At 38.4% G+C, this 24,359-nt stretch overlaps 1 protein-coding gene across 1 annotated transcript in view; it reads right to left on the bottom strand.

Moving 5' to 3' along the window:
* The window catches only part of CCDC30 (coiled-coil domain containing 30), a 129,640-nt gene that overhangs the window by 24,160 nt on the left and 81,121 nt on the right, over window positions 1-24,359 (bottom strand). The window contains exons 13-14 of the mRNA XM_082614037.1: window positions 21,630-21,784; window positions 11,032-11,194 (exon numbers count right to left, since the gene is read on the bottom strand). Of these exons, the coding sequence (XP_082470163.1) occupies window positions 11,032-11,194; window positions 21,630-21,784 (318 nt within the window). The remainder of the gene's footprint in view (window positions 1-11,031; window positions 11,195-21,629; window positions 21,785-24,359) is intronic.

The raw sequence follows: 24,359 nt of genomic DNA, 5'->3' as shown, positions 1-24,359 counted from the left end.
GACTCGTAGCGATCTTTGGTTGGAGTTAATTGCTCACAGTGATTACAGGACTAAAATAGATGAACAGCCTATTAAAGTTTTACTTGAGTTATATTTTTAAATAAATGAATAAGTAAATAAATGCACCTGGGTCTGGTGAACAGAGGCCCAATTTGAATGACAACAATGGAGAGTAATGGCCTCGTACTCAATCCCCAGACCTGAGTCAGTTCAGACCCAGGGTCCTTTTGCTAGGTTGTCTTCAGGAAGAACCTTGTGTATGACGCTGCCACAAGCATGTGATCTTCTCCCAAGCCTTCCCCAAAGACGCCTGTGGCCCTTTACCCAGGTGACTGGGCATTGGAGAAAGGGAACTATCTAGACTCTGGGGGAATTACATACAGTACAGTGGTTCTCAGTCAACATTAATACCTTGGAACCCAAAATGAGACTGAGGTTCACAATTCAGAGTGGGGGCTTAAGGAAGTAAGGTGGAAAATGGAGTTTGAACACACAGAGTGTCTTAGAGTATGTCTGCAGTGATTCATTGGCTCAGTGTAGGTTTCATGATGGGCCTAGTGGGTTTGTGAATCTCCTCAGTGATTTCTCCCCAATTCTTGAATGTATAGTCAAACTAGACAATCTGGAATAGCAGATTCTCTTTGTTGGCTTTCTGACATGAGGCATGAGGGCTATTGATGGTAGAAAAGGCCAAGTGCTTGGAATGCCTCTTCAGAGTCTAGAATCAACTTACACCACCTTTGCCTTCAACCCATTTATCAAGCAACCTTCAAGGCTGTATGGTTTTAGTGGTGCCCAAAGCAAGACAAAGATCTGTGCTGTGCCAGGCTGCGGTGCAAACTGCTTTGCCACTTGGGCTTTATGACCCAGCAGACCCAAAGTTGCTCCAAGTTTCCATGGCAGCTGAGGAAGCAATATAGAGCCTCTGGAAAACTGTAGTTTAATGTTTTGATTTGGGAGGAAAGTCATCTCCCCTCCCATAATAACTCTTTGCCTTTTGAGAAAGGTCCTTGCTTGTGACTGGCCCTGGTGGAGTCTGAATGGTTGGCCTTGAGAAATCAAGTATCGAGTAACCTGAGCTGTCCTTCCTGAAATGAGGTGTTCTATTATTCACTGAGCATTGAGCTGGGCATGTGCAGTAGTATTCCATCCTCAAACAGAATTGCTATGTAAAATACTGAGCCCAAGCAGGTCCTTAAAGTTCCAAGCTGCATTAGCAAGTGGTACTTACTTCTATTGCATCACCACCTCTCTCAACCCAAACCTATGGCCTAATGGGGAGTTCTCTATGACCAGTTAGCCAAGGAAGAATAAATTCGGGCCTGATGTACATATGATTCTGTACAATATGCAGCAACCACTAAGCTGGGACAAAGTGAGTGAGTAGCATTGACAAATGTACACTACCAAACGTAAAATAGATAGCTAGTGGGAAGCAACTGCATAGCACAGGGAGATCAGCTGAGTGCTTTGTGACCATCCAGAGGGGTGGGATAGGGAGGATGGGAGGGAGACACAAAAAGGAGGGGATATGGGGATATATGTTTATGTTAGCTGATTCACTTTGTTATACAGTAGAAACGACCACAACATTGTAAAGCAATTATATTCCAATAAAGATGTTAAAAAGAAAAAAAGTAGGGCTGGGCTTACCTGGTGGCACAGTGGTTGAGAGTCCACCTGTCGATGCAGGGGGACACAGGTTCATGCCCCGGTCCGGGAGCATCCCACATGCCACGGAGCAGCTGGGCCCGTGAGCCATGGCTGCTGGGCCTGCGCGTCCGGAGCCTGTGTTCCGCAATGGGAGAGGCCACGGCAGTGAGAGGCCCGCGAACCACATAAAAAAAAAAAAAAAGTAGGGCTGCTGTGGCATACAGCCCCAACTGAGGGGTAGCCCTTAAGACCAGGGGGAAGGGAAGTCTCACTGGGCAAAGCTTGTGTTCACTTTGCCTGGAAAGGGAGATGTCCAGAGGCATGGACCTATGCTAATTTATAGAAAGTTTCTAATAGTTTGGCCAGATGATCAGGGATTTGGAAAGAATAATATTGGAGGACTGATGAAAAAGAGGCCTGGAAAAGGGGCCTGGACTAGAAATGCTGTCCAATCGGTGGGAATGTTCTATGTCTGCACTCTCCAACATGGTGGTCACTTGCCACCCGTGGCTACTGAGCACATGAAACGTGCCTAGTGTGTCTGAGGAACTGAATTTTTAATTTTATGTAATTTAAATTAACTTAGATAGCCACATGTGGCTAGTTGACACAATATTAGACAGCACAGGCCTAGAGTGTGAACATATATGTGTTACATGTGTTTCTGCTCAGCAGAGGGCTTCCACAGAAGAGGTGGCTCTCAATAATCAGGTGGAAAATAGTACATTCTGGATGTCACTTAGCCTCCTTTTCTATCCTCTATTTGCTCACTCAGTGGGCTCATGTACAAAGTGCATGGGGGCAGGAATATATTTTATAAGGAGTCACCAAGCCTAATCCACTCAACTTGCTAAAAGCACAGATCAATGTTGAGCAACTGTTATGGCACCATCCACTGGGGGGCCAGGCAGTCACCTGGTAGCAGGTTTATTATACTGGACCCCTTCCACCATGCAGAGAACAACAATTTGTCCTCAGTGAAAGAGACACTCAATGTATTTTATTTTTGTTCTTTTCATTAATTTTTATTGGAGTAGAGTTGATTTACAATGTTGTTAGTTTCTTGCTGTACAGCAAAGTGATTCAGTCATACGTACATATATATCCACTCTTTTTAGATTTCCTTCCCATTTAGGTCACCACAGAGCACTGAGTAGAGTTTCCTGTGCTATAGAGTAGGTTCTCATTAGTTATCTATTTTATACATAGTAAGGAAACACTCATTTTAGGTATGGATTTGCTTTCTCTGTCCACAGTGCTTTTGCCAGGACCACCATCTGTGGACTTACCAAATTCTTTATTTCTTGTCATGATATACTACCACCCAACATGGCTTCTGACCAAGAAAATCATTTTACAGTAAGAGAAGTGAAACAAAGACAAAGGCTCATATATATGAGAGTCATTGGTCTCACCCTATATCCCACTATCCAGTAAAAAAAAACCAAACTGCAAAACAGTGGAAAGACCTATGGAAGATGTAGTTATGATGCTGGCTAGGTGAAAACATCTTTTGAGGTTCAGTGATGTCTGATAAGATGATGTCTAAACTTTTAACCATTGATTGATATATGATGATGTTTCTCTCAGAGCCAGAATATGGGAAAGAAACCAAGAGCTGGAATGGGAGTGGCTTTTCAAACGTATATCTCATTGGCAAAACATGTGTTATTGTATTATTGGTAGTTAACTTATAATTAAGTTTTTTTTTTTTTTTTTGCTGTACGCGGGCCTCTCACTGTTGTGGCCTCTCCCGTTGCGGAGCACAGGCTCCAGACGCACAGGCTCAGCGGCCATGGCTCACGGGCCCAGCCGCTCCACGGCATATGGGATCCTCCCAGACCGGGGCACGAACCCGTATCCCCTGCATCGGCAGGCGGACTCTCAACCACTGCGCCACCAGGGAGGCCCTATAATTAAGTTTTAAAGTTAGTATATCCATGTGGATTGAGACTGAAGAAGCAGCAATTAACATTACCCCCAAATGACCACAGATGCTGCTGGGACTCTGAGAAGTTAAGTGTATCAATGAGACAGGAGGCAGGGCACAACCTTTAAAAGAATGACATAGCTGTTGAGGGTATGACAAAAACTGGTTGGAATCGATTAGGTCAAAGATGGCAGAAGATTTGACTTCCAGTAGACTTTGAGCCTCATTATGTGCTCGTTGTAATTAGCTAAGTGACACACCCAAAGGTGCTGTGACAGTTCTGAAGCCAACCATAAAAGTCCAAAAAGTGGGCAGTCGCCCAATTCCTGCAAATCCCTGTCCCTTCTCCAAAATAGTTGGAATAATCCTCCCACTCATTAGCCTATGAAATTACCCAGCCTATAAAAATTAACCACGCCATATTTCGGGGCCTCTCACCTTCCGAGATGACCCACACTCTGTCTGTGGAGTGAGTTTCTCCCAGGGCCGCTCTGGCCTTTTGAGATGGACTGCATTCTGTCTATGGAATATGTTTCTCTCTAAATAAATCCATTTCTTACCTATCACTTTGTTATCCACTGAATTCTTTCTGAGACGGGACCGAAGAACCTCAGCTTCATTAATTCCTGAGACCAGGTGTGGGATCTCAATTAAGATAGTGGGTTCAAGTGCCAATATGGGTTTTGGCTGGGTTCAAGTCCCAATCTGAGTTGTGTGATTTCATCTTCAATTATATGAGTGATAGTGCATCCTTTAAGAGGAAAGCATACTATTCTTCATTTACTTTTTTTTAATTTTTGATTTTTATTTTATTATTTTTTATACAGCAGGTTCTTTTTAGTTATCTATTTAAAAAAATTAGTGTATATATGTCAATCCCAATCTCCCAATTCATCCCACCACCAGCGCCCCCCCACCCACCCCCCGTCGCTTTCCACCCTAGGTGTCCATATGTTTGTTCTCTACATTTGTGTCTCTATTTCTGCCCTGCAAACTGGTTCATCTATACCATTTTTCTAGGTTCCACATATATGCGTTAATATACGATATTTGTTTTTCTCATTCTGACTTATTCATTCTGTATGACAGTCTCTAGATCCATCCACGTCTCTACAAATGACCCAATTTCGTTCCTTGTTATGGCTGAGTAATATTCCATTGTATATATGTACCACATCTTCTTTATCCATTCATCTGTCGATGGGCATTTAGGTTGCTTCCATGACCTGGCGATTGTAAATAGTGCTGCAATGAACACTGGGGTGCATGTGTCTTTTTGAATTATGGTTTTCTCTGGGTATATGCCCAGTAGTGGGATTGCTGGGTCATATGGTAATTCTATTTTTAGTTTCTTAGGGAACCTCCATACTGTTCTCCATAGTGGCTGTATCAATTTACATTCCCACCAACCATGCAAGAGGGTGCCCTTTTCTCCACACCCTCTCCAGCATCTGTTGTCTGTAGATTTTCTGGTGATGCCCATTCTAACTGGTGTGAGGTGATACCTCATTGTAGTTTTGATTTGCACTTCTCTAATAATTAGTGATGTTGAGCAGCTTTTCATGTGCTTCTTGGCCATCTGTATGTCTTTTTTGGAGAAATGTCTATTTAGGTCTTCTGACCTTTCTTGATTGGGTTGTTTGTTGTTTTTAATATTGAGCTGCATGAGCTGTTTACATATTTTGGAGATTAATCCTTTGTCTGTTGATTAGTTTGCAAATATTTCTCCCATTCTGAGGGCTGTCTTTTCGTCTTGTTTGCAGTTTCCTTTGCTTTGCAAAAGCTTCAAAGTTTCATTAGGTCCCATTTGTTTATTTTTGTTTTTATTTCCATTTCTCTAGGAGGTAGATCAAAAAACAGCTTGCTGTGATTTATGTCAAAAAGTGTTCTTCCTGTGTTTTCCTCTAAGAGTTTTATAGTGTCTGGTCTTATATTTAGGTCTCTAATCCATTTTGAGTTTATTTTTGTGTATGGTGTTAGGAAGTGTTCTAATTTCATTCTTTTACATGTAGCTGTCCAGTTTTCCCAGCACCACTTATTGAAGAGACTGTCTTTTCTCCATTGTATATCCTTGCATCCTTTGTCATAGATTAGTTGACAATAGGTGCATGGGTTTATCTCTGGGCTTTCTATCCTGTTCCATTGATCTATATTTCTGTTTTTGTGCCAGTACCATATTCTCTTGATTACTGTAGCTTTATAGGATAGTCTGAAGTGAGGGAGTCTGATTCCTCCAGCTCCACTTTTTTCCCTCAAGACTGCTTTGGCGTCTTTTGTGTCTCCATACAAATTTTGAGATTTTTTTGCTCCAGTTCTGTAAAAAATGTCACTGGTAATTTGATAGGGATTGCATTGAATCTGTAGATTGCTTTGGGTAGTATAGTCCAATATTTTCACAATATGGATTCTTCCAATCCAAGAACATGGTATACCTCTCCATCTATTTGTGTCATCTTTGATTATTTTCATCAGTGTCATATAGTTTTCTGAGTACAGGTCTTTTACCTCCTTAGGTAGGTTTATTCCTAGGTATTTTATTCTTTTTGTTGCAGTGGTGAACGGGATTGTTTCCTTAATTTCTCTTTCTGATCTTTCATTGTTAGTGTCTAGGAATGCAAGAGATTTCTGTGCATTAATTTTGTATCCTGCAACTTTACCAGATTCATCAATTAGCTCTAGTAGTTTTCTGGTGGCACCTTTAGGATTCTCTATGTATAGTATCATGTCATCTGCAAACAGTGACAGTTTTACTCCTTTTCCAATTTGTATTCCTTTTATTTCTTTTTCTTCTCTGATTGCCATGGCTAGGACTTCCAAAACTATGTTGAATAATGGTGGTGAGAGTGGACATCCTTGTCTTATTCCAGATCTTAGAGGAAATGCTTTCAGTTTTCACCATTGAGAATGATGGTTTTTTTTATTAGTTTCTGCTTTATAACAAAGTGAATCAGTCATACATATACATCTGTTCCCACATCCCTTCCCTCATGCATCTCCCTCCCTCCCACCCTCCCCATCCCACCCCTCCAGGCAGTCACAAAGAGAATGATGTTTTTTGTGGGATTGTCGTATATGGCCTTTATTGTGTTGAGGTAAGTTCCCACTATGCCAACTTTCTGGAGAGTTTTTATCATAAATGGGTGTTGAATTTTGTCAAAAGCTTTTTCTGCATCTATTGAGATGATCATATGGTTTTTATTCTTCAATTTGTTAATATGGTGTATCACATTGATTGATTTGCGTATATTGAAGAATCCTTGCATCCCTGGGGTAAATCCTAGTTGATCATGGTGTATGATCCTTTTAATGTGTTGTTGGATTTTGTTGAGGATTTTTGCATGTGTATTCATCAGTGATACTGGTCTGTAATTTTCTTTTTTTGTAGTATCTTTGTCTGGCTTTGGTATCAGGGAGATGGTGGCCTCATAGAATGAGTTTGGGAGTGTTCCTTCCTCTGCAATTTTTTGGAAGAGTTTGAGAAGGGTGGGTGTTAGCTCTTCTCTAAATGTTTGATAGAATTCACCTGTGAAGCCATCTGGTCCAGGACTTTTGTTTGTTGGAAGATTTTTAATCACAGTTTCAATTTCATTACTTGTGATTGGTTTGTTCACATTTTCTATTTCTTCCTGGTTCAGACTTGGAAGGTTATACATTTCAAAGAATTTGTCCATTTCTTCAACATTGTCCATTTTATTGGCATATAGTTGCTTGTAGTAGTCTCTTAGGATGCTTTGTATTTCTGCAGTGTCTGTTGTAACTTTTTTTTCATTTCTAATTTTATTGATTTGAGTCTTCTCCCTCTTTTTCTTGATGAGTCTGGGTAAAGATTTATCAATTTTGTTTATCTTCTCAAAGAACAAATTTTAGTTTTATTGATCTTTGCTATTGTTTTCTTTGTTTCTATTTCATTTATTTCTATTCTGATCTTTATGATTTCTTTCCTTCTACTAACTTTGGGTTTTGTTTGCTCTTCTTTCTCTAGTTCCTTTAGGTGTAAGGTTAGATTGTTTATTTGAGATTTTTCTCGTTTCTTGAGGTAGGCTTGTATTGCTAAAAACTTCCCTCTTAGAACTGCTTTTGCTGTATCCCATAGGTTTTGGATCATTGTGTTTTTCTTGTCATTTGTCTCTAAGTATTCTTTGATTTCCTCTTTGATTTCTTCAGTGATCTCTTGGTTATTTAGTAATGTATTGTTTAGCCTCCATGTGTTTGTGTTTTTTATTTTTTTTCCTGTAATTGATTTCTAATTTCATAGCATTGTGCTCAGAAAAGATGCTTGATATGATTTCGATTTTCTTAAGTTTACCGAGGCTTGACTTGTGACCCAAGATGTGATCTATCCTGGAGAATGTTCCGTGTGCCCTTGAGAAGAAAGTGTAATCTGCTGGTTTTGGATAGAATGTCCTATAAATATCAATTAAATCTATCTGGTCTGTTGTGTCATTTAAAGGTTGTGTTTCCTTATTAATTTTCTGTCTCAGTGATCTGTCCATTGGTGTAGGTGAGGTGTTAAAGTCCCCTACTATTATTTTCTTACTGTCGATTTCCTCTTTTATAGCTGTTAGCAGTTGCCTTATGTATTGAGGAGCTCCTATGTTGGGTGCATATATAATTGTTATACCTTCTTCTTGGATTGATCCCTTGATCATTATGTAGTGTCCTTCCTTGTCTCTTGTAACATTCTTTATTTTAAAGTCTATTTTATCTGATATGAGTATTGCTACTCCAGCTTTCTTTTGATTTCCATTTGCATGGGATATCTTTTTCCATCCCCTCATTTTCAGTCTGTATGTGTCCCTAGGTCTGAAGTGGGTCTCTTGTAGACAGCATATATATGGGTCTTGTTTTTGTATCCATTCAGCAAGCCTGTGTCTTTTGGTTGGAGCATTTAATCCATTCATGTTTAAGGTAATTATCGATATGTATGTTCCTAGTACCATTTTCTTAATTGTTATGGGCTTTTTTTTTTTTGTATGTCATTTTCTTCTCTTGTGTTTCCCACTTAGAGAAGTTCCTTTAGCATTTGTTGTAGAGCTGGTTTGGTGGTGCTGAATCCTCTTAGCTTTTGCTTGTCTGTAAAGCTTTTGATTTCTCCCTCAAATCTGAATGAGATCCTTGTCAGGTATAGTAATCTTTTTTTTTTTTTTTTTGCGGTATGCGGGCCTCTCACTGTTGTGGCCCCTCCCGTTACGGAGCACAGGCTCCGGACGTGCAGGCCCAGCAGCCATGGCTCACGGGCCCAGCTGCTCTGCAGCACGCGGGATCCTCCCGGACCAGGGCACAAACCCGCGTCCCCTGCATCGGCAGGCGGACTCGCAACTACTGCGCTACCAGGGAAGCCCAGGTATGGTAATCTTAGTTGTAGTTTCTTCCCTTTCATCACTTTAAATGTATTGTGCCACTCCCTTCTGGCTTGTAGAGTTTCTGCTGAGAAATCAGCTGTTAACCTTTTGGGAGTTCCCTTGTATGCTATTTGTCATTTTTCCCTTGTTATTTCCAATAATTTTTCTTTGTCAGTTTGATTACTATGTGTCTCGGTGTGTTTCTCCTTGGGTTTATCCTGCCTGGGACTCTCTGTGTTTGCTGGACTTGGGTAGCTATTTCCTTTCCCATGTTATGAAAGTTTTTGACTATAATCTCTTCAAATATTTTCTCGGGTCCTTTCTCCTCTCTTCTCCTTCTGAGACCCCTATAATGTGAATGTTGTTGCATTTAATGTTGTCCCAGAGGTCTCTCAGGCTGTCTTCATTTCTTTTCATTCTTTTTTCTTTATTCTGTTCCATGGCAGTGAATTCCACCATTCTGTCTTCCAGGTCACTTATCCATTCTCCTGCCTCAGTTATTCTGCTATTGATTCCTTCTAGTGTATTTTTCATTTCAGTTATTGTATTGTTCATCTCTGTTTGTTTGTTTTTTAATTCTTCTAGGTGTTTGGTCTTTAATTCTTTAGGTCTTTGTTAAACATTTCTTGCATCTTCTCGATCTTTGCCTCCATTCTTTTTCTGAGGTCCTGGATCATCTTCACTATCATTATTCTGAATTCTTTTTCTGGAACGTTGCCTTTATCCACTTCATTTAGTTGTTTTTCTGGAGTTTTATCTTGTTCCTTCATCTGGTATAAAGTCCTCTGCCTTTTCATTTTGTCTATCTTTCTGTGAATGTGGTTTTCCTTCCACAGGCTGAAGAATTGTAGTTGTTCTTGCTTCTAAAGCATACTATTCTTCTTATTGTTTTTAAGGTTAAATATTGGGTAAAAGGTTTGTTTGGAAGCTGACTATACAAAGTGGACTGTTACATTGCTTACCAGGGCCCCTATTTTTCTAAGCTGTCCCCTGTGCTGCAAGGTTGGAAGTCTGAAAACATTTCCCAAACTCCCTTGACAGCAGAGTTCCAGTTTGGTTTCTGCAAATGAAAGGCAGCTGCACACAGTTTGGAAAGCATGGGGAAAGCACAGGAAAAGCCACTGTTCTCCTCTAGCACTACTGGAAGCAGATATGGTAGGGGGTCTCTGGAGAAAGAACCAGGCATGGATTTCTTGACAGAAGCCACTTTTGGCCTAATCCATTTTGTGATCTAAGCCTGGCCACGATGCTTGCCCTTGAACAGGTCTCAGTAATTAATGATCTCAAGGGGAGTGAGGAAATGTAAGAACAAAGGAAGAGCAGTCAAGAAACAATAGTTCAGCGATAAATCTAGTCCTAGTTCCTCCTCAATGGATATACATAACAATCTGATACACGTCTTTGAGTTCTACAGGAAGTAAGACCCCCACCTAGGTGGAGGACAGAATGATGATGTTGACCCTCATGACTTCAATCAACTAAAGCTTGGACTCTATGGACCTTTGCCCCAATTCTATGCTGAATTCTCCTCTGCGCAAGCTCCTTCATGAATATGCATGTACCCTTAGCTTAAAACTTCCCCAATTTTGCTGTTCAAGGAGACACTGCTTTGGGAGAGAGCCCTAGTGTTCTTACTTGCTGCAAGTAACAAATCCTTCCTTCTCCTGTTCTTTGGCTTGGCTGTATCTTTTGGCTCAACACCTACGACAAGGCAAATCCAGTATCCGGGTAACACTACCAGGTAGATGAATGGGAAGACAGCAGATGAGACTTTTGTAAGGACTTCAGGGAGAGTTCCTGCAAATCTCCCACTTTGGTGCTGCAGGAGTTGGTTTCCCTGTGATTTCTGAACTTCTGGATTTATTGAAAACTGGCAACCTTCTACTCACCCCTACCTCTCCCTTCCAACAGTTCTGTAAGCATGTTCTTCTCCATGTTAAACTCCTTCTTGCTTGCAATACCTAGAGTAGATTCTGCTTTCCTGACTGAATCCTGACTAAACTTAATGGGTAAAGTGCTAGGCATTCAATAATTATTAGCTGTTATTAGCTATCAATTAGGTCTAAGGGAATAGGGAAACAGAAGCATACCTATTTGCTTTCTTACCTCATCAGATTTTCTTTTTTCATTTTCCAATTGTTTAAGTTGGGCCTCTTGTTGTTGAATTCTGGATTGTTGCTGAGAACTGGTCATTTCCAGTTGATTCTCTTTATCCTTTAAGATTTTCAATTGCTTTTGTAGCTCATTCATATTCTGATCTAGGAGTTTCCTGAGGGCAATTAATGTACATTAAACCACACTGAATTGCAAAGCTCTGCAAAAGAAACTCTTCGACCTAAAATTGTTATACTGGGCACAGGGGATTTTTTTTGGTTCACTGAGGTAAGGTAGGTGTCCATAAGATAAAGGGACCAACATCAAAGGAAACTCCTTTGTGACAGAAGCTTTTCTTAGTTTTCTCTCTCACTCCTGAAAACCCCCCTATGAAGAAGAAATAATTTTCCTTATTTACCAGAGGAAGCTGTGGCACAGACAGGTTTAATGAACTTGCTCCAGGTCACACGGCTAGGAAAAGTTGGAGGTAGGGCTCTAATTCCCAATTCTTTATTCTTTCTTTCTTTTTTTTTTTTTTTGGCCGTGCCCAGCAATCAAACCCATGCCCCCTGCAGTGGAAGCGAGGAGTCTTAACCACTGGACCCTCAGGGAAGTCCCCGGGATTCTATATTCTTTGTACTTGTTCTCAGTGCTTTACGAGTTGAATCCCATCATCTTCTTGCTTTAATATAGGGTTGTTAGTTACAAACACTATTGATACTAATGCACACGTGTTAACACTGCTGTAGCATTCTCCTTTACTCTTAAGATAAAGTAAAAATTCTTTTTTTGGACTTTGGGATCTTAGTTCCCCAACCAGGGACTGAACCCACCCGGGCTCTCAGCAGTGGGGGAATTCCTTTAATATGGTTTGTTAGCTAGCTTACCTTTCTAGCCTCATTTTCTTGCCACTTCCTCTACCCTCAAACATTTTGTTCCAGGCAAAATGCACTTTTTCACTTCCTGAAACAAGTCATTCTCCACATTTATTCCTCCCCTGCAACTCCAACCTTTTCCCTATCCTCCTCTTCCAGGCCTTTCTTTGCCTGATATTTTCCACTTAGTTTTCCCATAACAACTACTTGACTCTCAGTTTAAATAGCTTTCTTTCAGGAAGGCTTTCTCGAGCTTCCTAGACCAAATTAAGTGTCCCTTCTATGTGTTATCTGAGCATCCTAAACCTCCCTTAGTATAACGCTTCTCATACTTTGTTATAGTTACAAGTCTTATGTGTCAGGATATTAATTATAAAATTATTTTAGGGACTTCCCTGGTGGCACAGTGGTTAAGTCTCCATGCTCCCAATGCAGGGGGCCCGGGTTTGATCCCTAGTCGGGGAACTAGATCCCACATGCATGCTGCAACTAAGAGTTTGCATGCCACAACTAAGCAGTCGGCAAGCTGCAGCTAAGGAGGCTGCCTGCTGCAACCAAGACGCAGCACAATCAAATAAATAAATAAATAAATAAAATATTTAAAAAAATTGTTTTATAACAGCAAAAAGTCTAAAAAACATTTAATATAAATTATGATATATCTATGTACCAAAATGCTATACAACTGTTTAAAATATTATGAAACTATAAATCCATAACAGAAAGGTGGAAAATCACAAAATATTTGGAAATTAAACAAACATACTTCTATCAAAACAATACATGTGTCAAAGACAAATCTTAAAATTATTTTAAACTACGTGTATTTTACATGAAAATGAAAACACAACTTACAAAATTTGTGGGATGTGGCAAAAGCAGTGCTTGGAGAGAAACTTACAGCATTAAATGCAAATATTATAAAAGAAGAAAGATTGAAAATCAATAATCTAAGCTTCTACTTTAGGAAACTAGAGAAAGAAGACTGATATAAGCCTAAATAAAGCAGAAGAAAAGAAATAATAAAGATTAGAGGAGAAATCAATAAAACTGAAAACAGGAAAACAGTAGAGAAAAACCATAAAACCAAAGCTGGTTCTTTGAAAAACTCAATAAAATGGATAAACCTCTAGCCAGGGTAGAGAACACACAAATTACTAATAATAGAAATGAAAGCAGGATCATCATCATCACTACTGCTCCTATGGACATTAAAAGGACAATAGAGGAATAGTATGAACAACTCTATGCCCACAAATTGGATAACAGATAAAATGGACCAATTCCTTGAAAGATGCAATCTACTAAAATTTACACAAGGAGAAATAGATAATCTGAACTGGCCTATATCTATTACAGAAACTGAATCAATAATTCATAGCCTTCCAAAAAATATAGCACTAGGCCTAGATGGTGAATTCTACCAAATATTTAAGGAAGAAATGATACCAGTTCTCTACAATCTCTTCCAGAAAAATTGAAGAAGAGGGGACACTTCCTAACTAATTCTATGAGGCCGGCATACCCTAAGAGCAAAACCAGATAAAGACACAAGAAAGGAAAACTATAGACCAATCTCACCCACGAACAAGTGCAAACTCCATAATGTGGCTAGTTAGGCTCAGCATGACTAAGCCTACCTTACCTTTCTAGCCTCTTTTTTTTTTTTTTTTTTTTTTGCCACTTCCCTTATCTCCAAACATTTTTTTTCTAGCCAAAATGAATATTCCACTTCGCTGAAGAGAAGAAGATGATGATTTTGACAACAGTAACATCGAACATAGAAATAACAACCATAATAACATCTTGGTAGTAGTGGCTTTGTAAAATGTGTCAACTTGGCTAGGAATTCCTTCCATGTATGTTTCTGGTTAGAGTGGGCTACAAGAGATCTATTTGCGCAAGATTTGGAGGGTGGAAGTGAAGCATTTTTACACTTGGAAAGTCAGAGCAGGTGCTTCTGCAGCTCATACTGTTGATGCTTATCTGCTGCTCACCGTGGCGTGAGGTGACAGCTGGGTCTGCAACTGCTCCACCTTCCCTCTCATCCTCCTTCATCTTCTCCATCTCCTGGGCCAGGTCTTTTTAGCTCCTTGATGAGGGGGACCAGCTTCTCCCTACTTTATCAAGGTTGGAGGTAGTGAAACTGACCTGGGTTCTAGGCTAGCCTCTGTGGTTCAGCTTGTGCTCATGGGTTCCAGCTCTCCCTCACTTTATATCCATTTTCACTTCCTGACTGGTTGCCCTGCAGACTTCGAGGTCCAGCATAAGAAACAAAGATGACAGCCTTACAGACTGTGTAACCTGTTCCCACAACTGTATAAGACCAGCTCTCTGTAACAAATCTCTTATTATTGATAAACATATATGACTCCTACTGGTTTTACTTCTTTGTTTGAACCCTGACTGATACAGTGCTTAGTATGTGCCAGACACTGATACAAGCCAACTGCTATAACTCATCCAATCCACACACTGATGCTATGAGGTAGGTGTGGACAGGCACAGAGGATAAGAAACTTGCCCAAGGTGATGCAGCTACTAAGTGGCTAATAAGATGTCCATGTTATATTGTTAGGTTAAAAATGCAAATTCCAAAGCAATAGAGTAAAATGATTCAACTTAAAAGAAAATAAAACTAGAATAAAAATATATGCATAAACATAGAAAAAAATATGAGAAATACATAGCAACCACTTAAAGTGGTTATTGCTGAAGGGTAAAATTCTGAAGAACGTATGCCTTTTATTTTATATAGCTCTTCAATATTTGAAATTTTATGATAGGCAGTTATATTATATTATACTTGCTGGAATTTATCCCAAGGAAATAAAGGATATGTGTAAAAATTTGGCTAGGAGGTATATATTATGTTATTCTTTCCTATAGCAAGAAACTGGGAAAAACGTAGATGTCCAACAATAAAGGACTGAGTAAGTAAATTATGGCATGTTATTAAAATAATGTTCTAGAAGAAGATTTAATGGCAGGTAAACAGATTACACTATTTTAAGTGAAAAAATAGGTTACAACATAAATATCTAAATTGGGGTTGCTTTCCACAGGTTACAAAACAATGTGTAGTAGATAGTCTCCTTTGTTGTGGAAAATAACTTCCCTCCATATTTCATTTTCCTATACTTAGTTCACATATTTCTTCTACATATTTCTTTTTCTTTTCTTATTAGTTATCCATTTTATACATATTAGTGTATATTTGTCAATCCCAATCTCCCAATTCATCACACCACCACTCCCTACCACTTTCCCCCCTTGGTGTCCATATGTTTGTTCTCTACATCTGTGTCTCTATTTCTGCCCTGCAAACCAGTCCATTTGTATCATTTTTCTAGGTTCCACATATATGCTTTAATATATAGTATCTGTTTTTCTCTTTCTGACTTACTTTACTCTGTATGACAGTCTCTAGATCCAATCACGTCTCTACAGATGACCCAATTTCGTTCCTTGTTATGGCTGAGTAATATTCCATTGTATATATGTACCACATCTTCTTTATCCATTCATCTGTCGATGGGCATTTAGGTTGCTTCCATGACCTGGCGATTGTAAATAGTGCTGCAATGAACACTGGGGTGCATGTGTCTTTTTGAATTATGGTTTTCTCTGGGTATATGCCCAGTAGTGGGATTGCTGGGTCATATGGTAATTCTATTTTTAGTTTCTTAGGGAACCTCCATACTGTTCTCCATAGTGGCTGTATCAATTTACATTCCCACCAACCATGCAAGAGGGTGCCCTTTTCTCCACACCCTCTCCAGCATTTGTTGTCTGTAGATTTTCTGATAATGCCCATTCTAACTGGTGTGAGGTGATACCTCATTGTAGTTTTGATTTGCATTTCTCTAATAATTAGTGATGTTGAGCAGCTTTTCATGTGCTTCTTGGCCATCTGTATGTCTTTTTTGGAGAAATGTCTATTTAGGTCTTCTGCCCATTTTTTTATTGGGTTGTTTGTTTTTTTAATATTGAGCTGCATGAGCTGTTTATATATTTTGGAGATTAATCCTTTCTCCGTTGATTAGTTTGCAAATATTTTCTCCCATTCTGAGGGCTGTCTTTTCGTCTTGTTTGTAGTTACCTTTGCTCTGCAAAAGCTTCAAAGTTTCATTAGGTCCCATTTGTTTATTTTTGTTTTTATTTCCCTTTCTTTAGGAGGTAGATCAAAAAAGATCTTGCTGTGATTTATGTCAAAGAGAGCTCTTCCTATGTTTTCTTCTAAGAGTTTTATAGTGTCTGGTCTTACATTTAGGTCTTCAATCCATTTTGAGTTTATTTTTGTGTATGGTGTTAGGGAGTGTTCTAATTTCATTCTTTTACATGTAGCTGTCCAGTTTTCCCAGCACCACTTATTGAAGAGACTGTCTTTTCTCCACTGTATATCCTTGCCTCCTTTGTCATAGGTTAGTTGACGATAGGTGTGTGGGTTTCTCTCTGGGCTTTCTATCCTGTTCCATTGATCTATATTTCTGTTTTTGTGCCAGTACCATACTGTGTTGATTACTGTAGCTTTATAGTATAGTCTGAAGTCAGGGAGCCTGATTCCTCCAGCTCCGTTTTTCTTTCTCAAGATTGCTTTGGCTATTCAGGGTCTTTTGTGTTCCCATACAAATTGTGAAATGTTTTGTTCTAGTTCTGTGATAAATGCCATTGATAGTTTCATAGGTATTGCATTGAATCTGTAGATTGCTTTGGGTAGTAGAATCATTCTCACAATGTTGATTCTTCCAATCCAAGAACATGGTACATCTCTCCATCTGTTTGTATCATCTTTAATTTCTTTCATCAGTGTCTTATAGTTTTCTGCATACAGGTCTTTTGTCTCCTTAGGTAGGTTTATTCCTAGGTATTTTATTCTTTTTGTTGCAATGGTAAATGGGATTGTTTCTTTAATTTCTCTTTCAGATTTTTCATCGTTAGTGTATAGGAACGCAACAGATTTCTATGCATTAATTTTGTATCCTGCTACTTTACCAAATTCATTGATTAGCTCTAGTCATTTTTTAGTAGTGTCTTTAGGATTCTGTATGTATAGTATCATGTCATGTGCAAACAGTGACAGCTTTACTTCTTCTTTTCCAATTTGGATTCCTTTTATTTCTTTTTCTTCTCTGATTGCTGTGGCTCAAATTTCCAAAACTATGTTGAATAACAGAGGAGAGAGTGGGCAACCTTGTCTTGTTCCTGATCTTAGTGGAAATGGTTTCAGTTTTTAACCATTGAGAATGATGTTGGCTGTGGGTTTGTCATATATGGCCTTTATTATGTTGAGGTAAGTTCCCTTTATCCCTACTTTCTGGAAGGTTTTAATCATAAATTGGTGTTGAATTTTGTCAAAAGCTTTTTCTGCATCTATTGAGATCATCATATGGTTTTTCTCTTTCAGTTTGTTACTATGATTTATCACATTCATTGATTTCTGTATATTGAAGAATCCTTGCATTCCTGGGATAAACCCCACTTGATCATGCTGTACGATACTTTTAATGTGTTGTTGGATTCTGTTTGCTAGTATTTTGTTGAGGAATTTTGCATCTATGTTCATCAGTGATATTGGCCTGTAGTTTTCTTTCTTTGTGACATCTTTGTCTGGTTTAGGTATCTGGGTGATGGCGGCCTCATAGAATGAGTTTGGGAGTGTTCCTCCCTCTGCTGTATTTTGGAAGAGTTGGCGAAGGATAGGTGTCAGCTCTTCTCTAAATGTTTGATAGAATTCGCCTGTGAAGTCATTTGATCCTGGGCTTATGTTTGTTGGAAGATATTTAATCGCAGTCTCAATTTCAATGCTTGTGATTGGTCTGTTTATATTTTCAGTTTCTGCCTGGTTCCATCTCAGAAGGTTGTGCTTTTCTAAAAATTTGTCCATTTCTTCCAGGTTGTCCATTTTATTGGCATATAGTTGCTTATAGTAATCTCTCATGATTCTTTGTATTTGTGCAGTGTCAGTTGTTACTTCTCCTTTTTCATTACTAATTCTATAGATTTGAGTCTTCTCCCTTTCTTTCTTGATGAGTCTGGCTAAAGGTTTATCAATTTTGTTTATCTTCTCAAAGAACAAATTTTAGTTTTATTGATCTTTGCTATTGCTTTCTTCCTTTCTTTTTCATGTATTTCTGATCTGATCGTTATGACTTCTTTCCTTCTGCTAACTTTGGGTTTTGTTTGTTTTTCTTTCACTATTTCCTTTAGGCATAACGTTAGATTGTTTATTTGAGATTTTTCTTGTTTCTTCAGGTAGGCTTGTATTGCTATAAACTTCCCTCTTAGAACTGCTTTTGCTGCATCCCATAGGTTTTGGATCATTGTGTTTTTGTTGTAATTTGTCTCTAAGTATTTTTTGATTTCCCCTTTGATTTCTTCCGTGACCTCTTGGTTATTAAGCAGTGTATTGTTTAGCCTCCATGTGTTTGTGTTTTTTATGTTCCCCCCCACCCCGTAACTGATTTCTAATCTCATAGCATTGTGGTCAGAAAAGACGCTTGATGTGACTTCAATTTTCTTAAATTTACCAAGGCTTCATTTGTGACCCAAGATGTGACCTTTCCTAGAGAATGTTCCATGTGCACTTGAGAAGAAAGTGTAATTGCTGTTTTTTGGGTGGAATGTCCTATAACTATCAATTAAATCTATGTGGTCTATTGTGTCATTTAAAGATTGTGATTCCTTATTAATTTTCTGTTTGGATGATCTGTCCATTGGTGTAGGTGAGGTGTTAAAATCCCCTACTATTATTTTCTTACTGTCGATTTCCTCTTTTATAGCTGTTAGCAGTTGTCTTATGTTGAGGTGCTCCTATGTTGGGTGCATATATATTTATAATTGTTATATCTTCTTCTTGGATTGATCCCTTGATCATTAGCTAGTGTTCTCCCTTGTCTCTTGTAACATTCTTTATTTTAAAGTCTATTTTATCTGATATGAGTATTGCTACTCCAGCTTTCTTTTGATTTCCATTTGCATGGAATATCTTTTTCCATCCCCTCACTTTCAGTCTGTATGTGTCCCTAGGTCTGAAGTGGGTCTCTTGTAGACAGCATATATATAGGTCTTGGTTTTGTACCCATTCAGTGAGCCTGTGTCTTTTGGTTGGAGCATTTAATCCATTCACATTTAAGGTAATTATCGATATGTATGTTCCTAGTACCATTTTCTTAATTGTTATGGGTTGTTTTTTGTAGGTCCTTTTCTTCTCTTATGTTTCCCACATAGAGAAGTTCCTTTAGCATTTGTTGTAGAGCTGGTTTGGTGGTGCTGAATTCTCTTAGCTTTTGCTTGTTTGTAAAGCTTTTGATTTCTCCTTCAAATCTGAATGAGATCTTTGTCAGGTATAGTAATCTTGGTTGTAGGTTCTTCCCTTTCATCACTTTAAATATATTGTGCCACTCCCTTCTGACTTGTACAGTTTCTGCTAAGAAATCAGCTGTTAACCTTTTGGGAGTTCCTTTGTATGCTATTTGTCATTTTTCCCTTGTTGCTTCCAATAATTTTTCTTTGTCTTTAATTTTTGTCAACTTGATTACTATGTGTCTCGGCGTGTTTCTCTTTGGGTTTATCCTGCCTGGGACTCTCTGCACTTCCTGGACCTGGGTGTCTATTTCTTTTCCCATGTTATGGAAGTTTTTTGACTATAATCTCTTCAAATATTTTCTCGGGTCCTTTCTCTCTCTCTTCTCCTGCTGGGACCCTTATAATGTGAAGGTTGTTGCATTTAATGTTGTCCAAGAGGTCTCTTAGGCTGTTTTCATTTCTTTGCATTTTTTTTTCTTTATTCTGTTCCATGGCAGTGAATTCCACCATTCTGTCTTCCAGGTCACTTATCCATTCTCCTGCCTCAGTTATTCTGCTATTGATTCCTTCTAGTGTATTTTTCATTTCAGTTATTGTATTGTTCATCTCTGTTTGTTTGTTTTTTAATTTTCCTAGGTGTTTGTTCTTTAATTCTTCTAGGTCTTTGTTACACATTCCTTGCATCTTCTCAATCTTTGCCTCCATTCTTTTCCCGAGGTCCTGGATCATCTTCACTATCATTATTCTGAATTCTTTTTCTGGAAGGTTGCCTTTCTCCACTTCATTTAGGTGTTTTTCTGGGGTTTCATCTTGTTCCTTCATCTGGTACATAGCCTTCTGCCTTTTCATCTTGTCTATCTTTCTGTGAATGTGTTTTTTGTTCCACAGGCTGCAGGACTGTAGTTCTTCTTGCTTCTGCTGTCTGCCCTCTGGTCTCTTCTATGTATTTCTTTTCAGCCAATATTCACAAAAGATGTATAGAACTGGTATCACTCTTCCTACTTCAAACATAAGAATCCAGGTTTCTGGAAAGTTAAATAGCTTTTTTCCTGTTCAATTCTTTGATTGCATCTTTTGTTTCTTCATAAACTTCACACAATTGTTTTACAATCTAGTCTTCCTAATTCCAATTGGTGAACTTCTTGGGGGTTATAAATCTGATGTTTGTTATTTCTGCTGACTTTCATTCATGGTAACCAGTTTCCTTGTGTTATTTGGTCATTTTTGTTTGTAAGCTTATATTTGATTAAACTTAATACATGGGGGTCCTTTAATATCTAAATTAAGGTTGCTTTCCCCCAGAGATAATTTGGATTTTCTTAGGAAGCAAGGGAGCTGCCTACTGAGGAACACCTTAGCTACTTCAAGATGCCCAGCTCATACTTGAGTCTCTTGTTCAGCTGTCCTACCTTGTGGCAAAATACCTCAGCCTCTCTTGAACCTGGGGCTGATAGTGTTATCTGCCCCTTGAATTATAAGCTTGTTTACCATTCATTATTTTTGTTTTGTTTCATTGTATGCTTGCCCTAGAGCTTTCTCTTGCTTTGTGAGCAGTGCTTTAAAAGGTATACTTATTGTAGTTTATTCAGGATCTATTTGTATTATTAAAACAGGAGGAGGGTGTCATCCTGGTAGAAGCGGCAGTGAGACAAGTATTTTTCTATCGTACCTAACTGAGTGAATTCATTATTCATTCAAACATTCATTTATTCACAACATATTTGCTGAGCACCTACTGAGTGCCAGGCTCTATGCTAGAGCTTCCAACTGGAGCTTAAAGTAAGTTTCTGAGCTTAATAGTTTATGTGAATATCTATATATATTTTCAGTAGTTAGAACCATATTTTTCTTAAGACATACGTGAATCATTCTGAGTGCCATAGAAGTAAGAAGCATCAGTTACTGAAGTTTAGGATATACAAGAAGATCATTTAAGTAAGAATCCTAATAATAATCAAAATACTTTTAGAAACAAACATGACAGCTCCTACCCAGTAGCAGCTTATTAATGATTAAGATGCCTGTAAAGTACTTGGATCTTCTTTGAAGAAAATCAGCTGATAAATACAAAACACCAACCACATTCTAGTACGCATTTTGTGCCAATCATGTTAGAGTTAGAAAAGCAAATCCCAGGGTATCATATTTCATAGGCAATCCATTAATTTAAGAAGATTTACTGGTGTATCAAGTGTGTTTCAGAACAAGAAATAACCCCTGCCCTTGAGAATTCCACACTCTAGTATGAAAGACAAGCAGGAAAATAAACAATTAGAATACACTGTGCTATGTATATATCAATATATGAGGCTTTATGACTGAGTTTACTTCAGTGGGGACAAAGAGAAAACGCAGTGGTAAACTAATGCTGCTCATAAACTCAGTCGTGGTTCGCCCACGGAAAAATGACATCTTTGCTCCTCTTACCTCTTCTGTTGTTCTTCCTGATATTGTTGCTTTATTTTAGCTTCATTTTCTATTGCTTCTTTTATCCTTTCCTCTAATTGCTTCTTCCCCAAAATACAGGTGTCTGTGAGACAGACTTTATGAGCATGTTCTAATTTCTGCTCCAGATCCAAAATCTGAAATGAAAGGAGTTTACACATAAAACTTTGAGTGTGACATATTTTCCAATTAGGGAAATACCATATAACTCACAAGCAGTAGTGCTAACATAAAAATCTCAGCTAAAGTAAAGAGTGTGACTAGATTTATTTAAATTTTAGAATTAAGTTACCTAATTTTTGCAATAGGTAATACATTCATGTAATTTAGTGTATGTGGGTAAACTAAGCTAGAGTGACAAGTCTCTTTCCCATCCTTATCCTGTCTTCCTTCCAGTTTTCCTCCACCAAATAGGTAATCACTGGTGTTAATTTCTTATGTTCTCTTCCAGAGATTTATTTATGCACATTTAAACAAATACTATTCTTCCTCATACAAACATTTTTACACTCATGATGGTATATTACATGTACTTATGCACCTTGCTTTTTTTATAGTCGTACACTCGGTGATTTTTCCATATTCTATATAATATATAGAATTGTCTTCTCTTTTACAGCTGCATACCATTCCACTGTAAGGATACACCATAACTTATTTAACTAGCCCCCTACTGATGGACATTTAGGTTGATTCCAATCTTTTACTATTCCAAACAATACTATTCCAAACAATATTTTTAGAATAACTTATGAGATGTGTATTTTGCTAGGGCAAAGGTTATTATTATTTGTTTGGTTGTTTAACAGATAATGCCAAACTGTCTCCATAGGTTTTAGACCAATTTACACCTCTAACAGCAACATGTGAGAGTGTCTAGTTTCTCCATGGTGTGGCTAAATTCACGAATAAGTATCTCAAAACAAAATAGAAGTCTCTTACAAACCAAGTACCTATTGGCATATTGCCTAGCACCAGTACTGCATTCTTTGTTCTTTTTAAAAAATATTTATTTATTTGGCTGCGTCGGGTCTTAGTTGGCAGCACTCGGGATCTTGGTTGAGGCATGCGGGACATTTTGTTTCCGCTCTCGGGCTTCTCTCTAGTTGTGGTGTGGGGGTTTTCTCTACTTGTGGCATGTGGGCTCCAGGGCGCATGGGCTCTGTAGTTTGTGGCATGCAGGCTCTCTAGTTGAGGCACGTGAGCTCAGTAGTTGTGGCATGTGGGCTTAGTTGCCCCACAGCATGTGAGATCTTAGTTCCCCGACCAGGGATTGAACCTGCGTCCCCTGCATTGGAAGATGGATTCTTTAGCACGGGACCACCAGGGAATTCTCAGTAGTGCATTCTTTAATGCTCTGGTAGAACTAAGAATAAGACTTATGAATTTGAAAGAGAGATATATGATTTTATTTTAGAATTTACATGTTAGACTAAAAGTGTCATTAAAATTTTCTTATTAGATCTCCTTTTAATTTGTTTACATATTTTTTATAAACCCTTATGTCACCTAAAATTGTGACTAGTATGTAGTGGGTGCTTAGTAAATATTTGGCAGATATATAGTTCTCAGCAGAATTGCTGTTCTCCCTCTATTGTATTCCTGATGCAACAACAAACCCTTTACAATGGTCTGGCACCATGTTCCCCACAGACTTTCAGTGGATGCCAGTGAATGGCAGTCCTCTTCTAAGAGAAGGGCTTACTGCATTAGCCTTAGGTCTCTGCAGAGCCCACTCACCATAGGAGAGGCGAAGATGTAGAATGATTCACGGGCAATGGCAGTGGGCAGCCAGTTAGCTGAGGCCAGCTCAAGTTCCTTTGAGCTGCCCCATTTAGTTCTGCCTAGGGCAAATACTTCCTTAAAGATAGCCAATCTTAATTCCACAGGTGAAAGTATTGCTCCATTGGCTTCTCTGTCAAGGGCAAATGACAAACTTTTGAACCCACCACCCAATTTAAGAAACAGAACATTTCCAATATGCTTGAAGTCTACTCTGTGACCCTCTTTGATCACTCCCCTTCCCTCCTCACCTGAGAAAACCAATATCTTGAATCTTGTGTTAATCATGTTCTTGCTTTTTCTTTTAATAATATGTATTTCTGTATGACTCAGTTGTTATTTTGTACTATTTTGACCATCATATTAATGGAATCATACTGTGTTTTTGGTGATTTGGTATTTATTCAATATTGTATTAACTACAGCAAGTACCTAGAGTTCATTCGTTTTCACTGTTGTATGCTGTTGTGCAAATATGCAGTTTACCTCTTCCATCTCATGTCAGTGAACATTTGGGTTGTTTGCAACTTTCTGCTGTTTGGAACAATGTTACCATGAAAATGATTATATTTCCGTATACTGATATAGAATAGTTTCCCTAGTGTTTATGCCTAGTAGAAGTGTTGGGTTGCATGGTATATACATCTTTAACTTAACTAGATCTAATGCCAAATTGAGTTCTGAAGTGTTTATACTAGTTTACTCTTCCAGCTGCAGTCAGAATATACATTCCTGTTGCACAAAATCCAGTAACAATATTTAGTATGTCTAAATTTAAAAATGTTACTAATCTTTATCAATTTTACCAATTACTTTTTTTAAAAGTAATAACATACATATGATAAAGTACACGTATCTTACATACTCAGTGAAGTTTTACTTATATAACCACCTCTTCCAGACCAAGATAAAGAATACTTCCAGCACCAC

The sequence above is a fragment of the Mesoplodon mirus genome (genome assembly GCF_964341445.2).
Source record: "Mesoplodon mirus genome assembly, chromosome: 3".
Taxonomy (NCBI): Eukaryota; Metazoa; Chordata; class Mammalia; order Artiodactyla; family Ziphiidae; genus Mesoplodon; species Mesoplodon mirus.
This window is presented reverse-complemented; position numbering and strand designations above follow the sequence as displayed.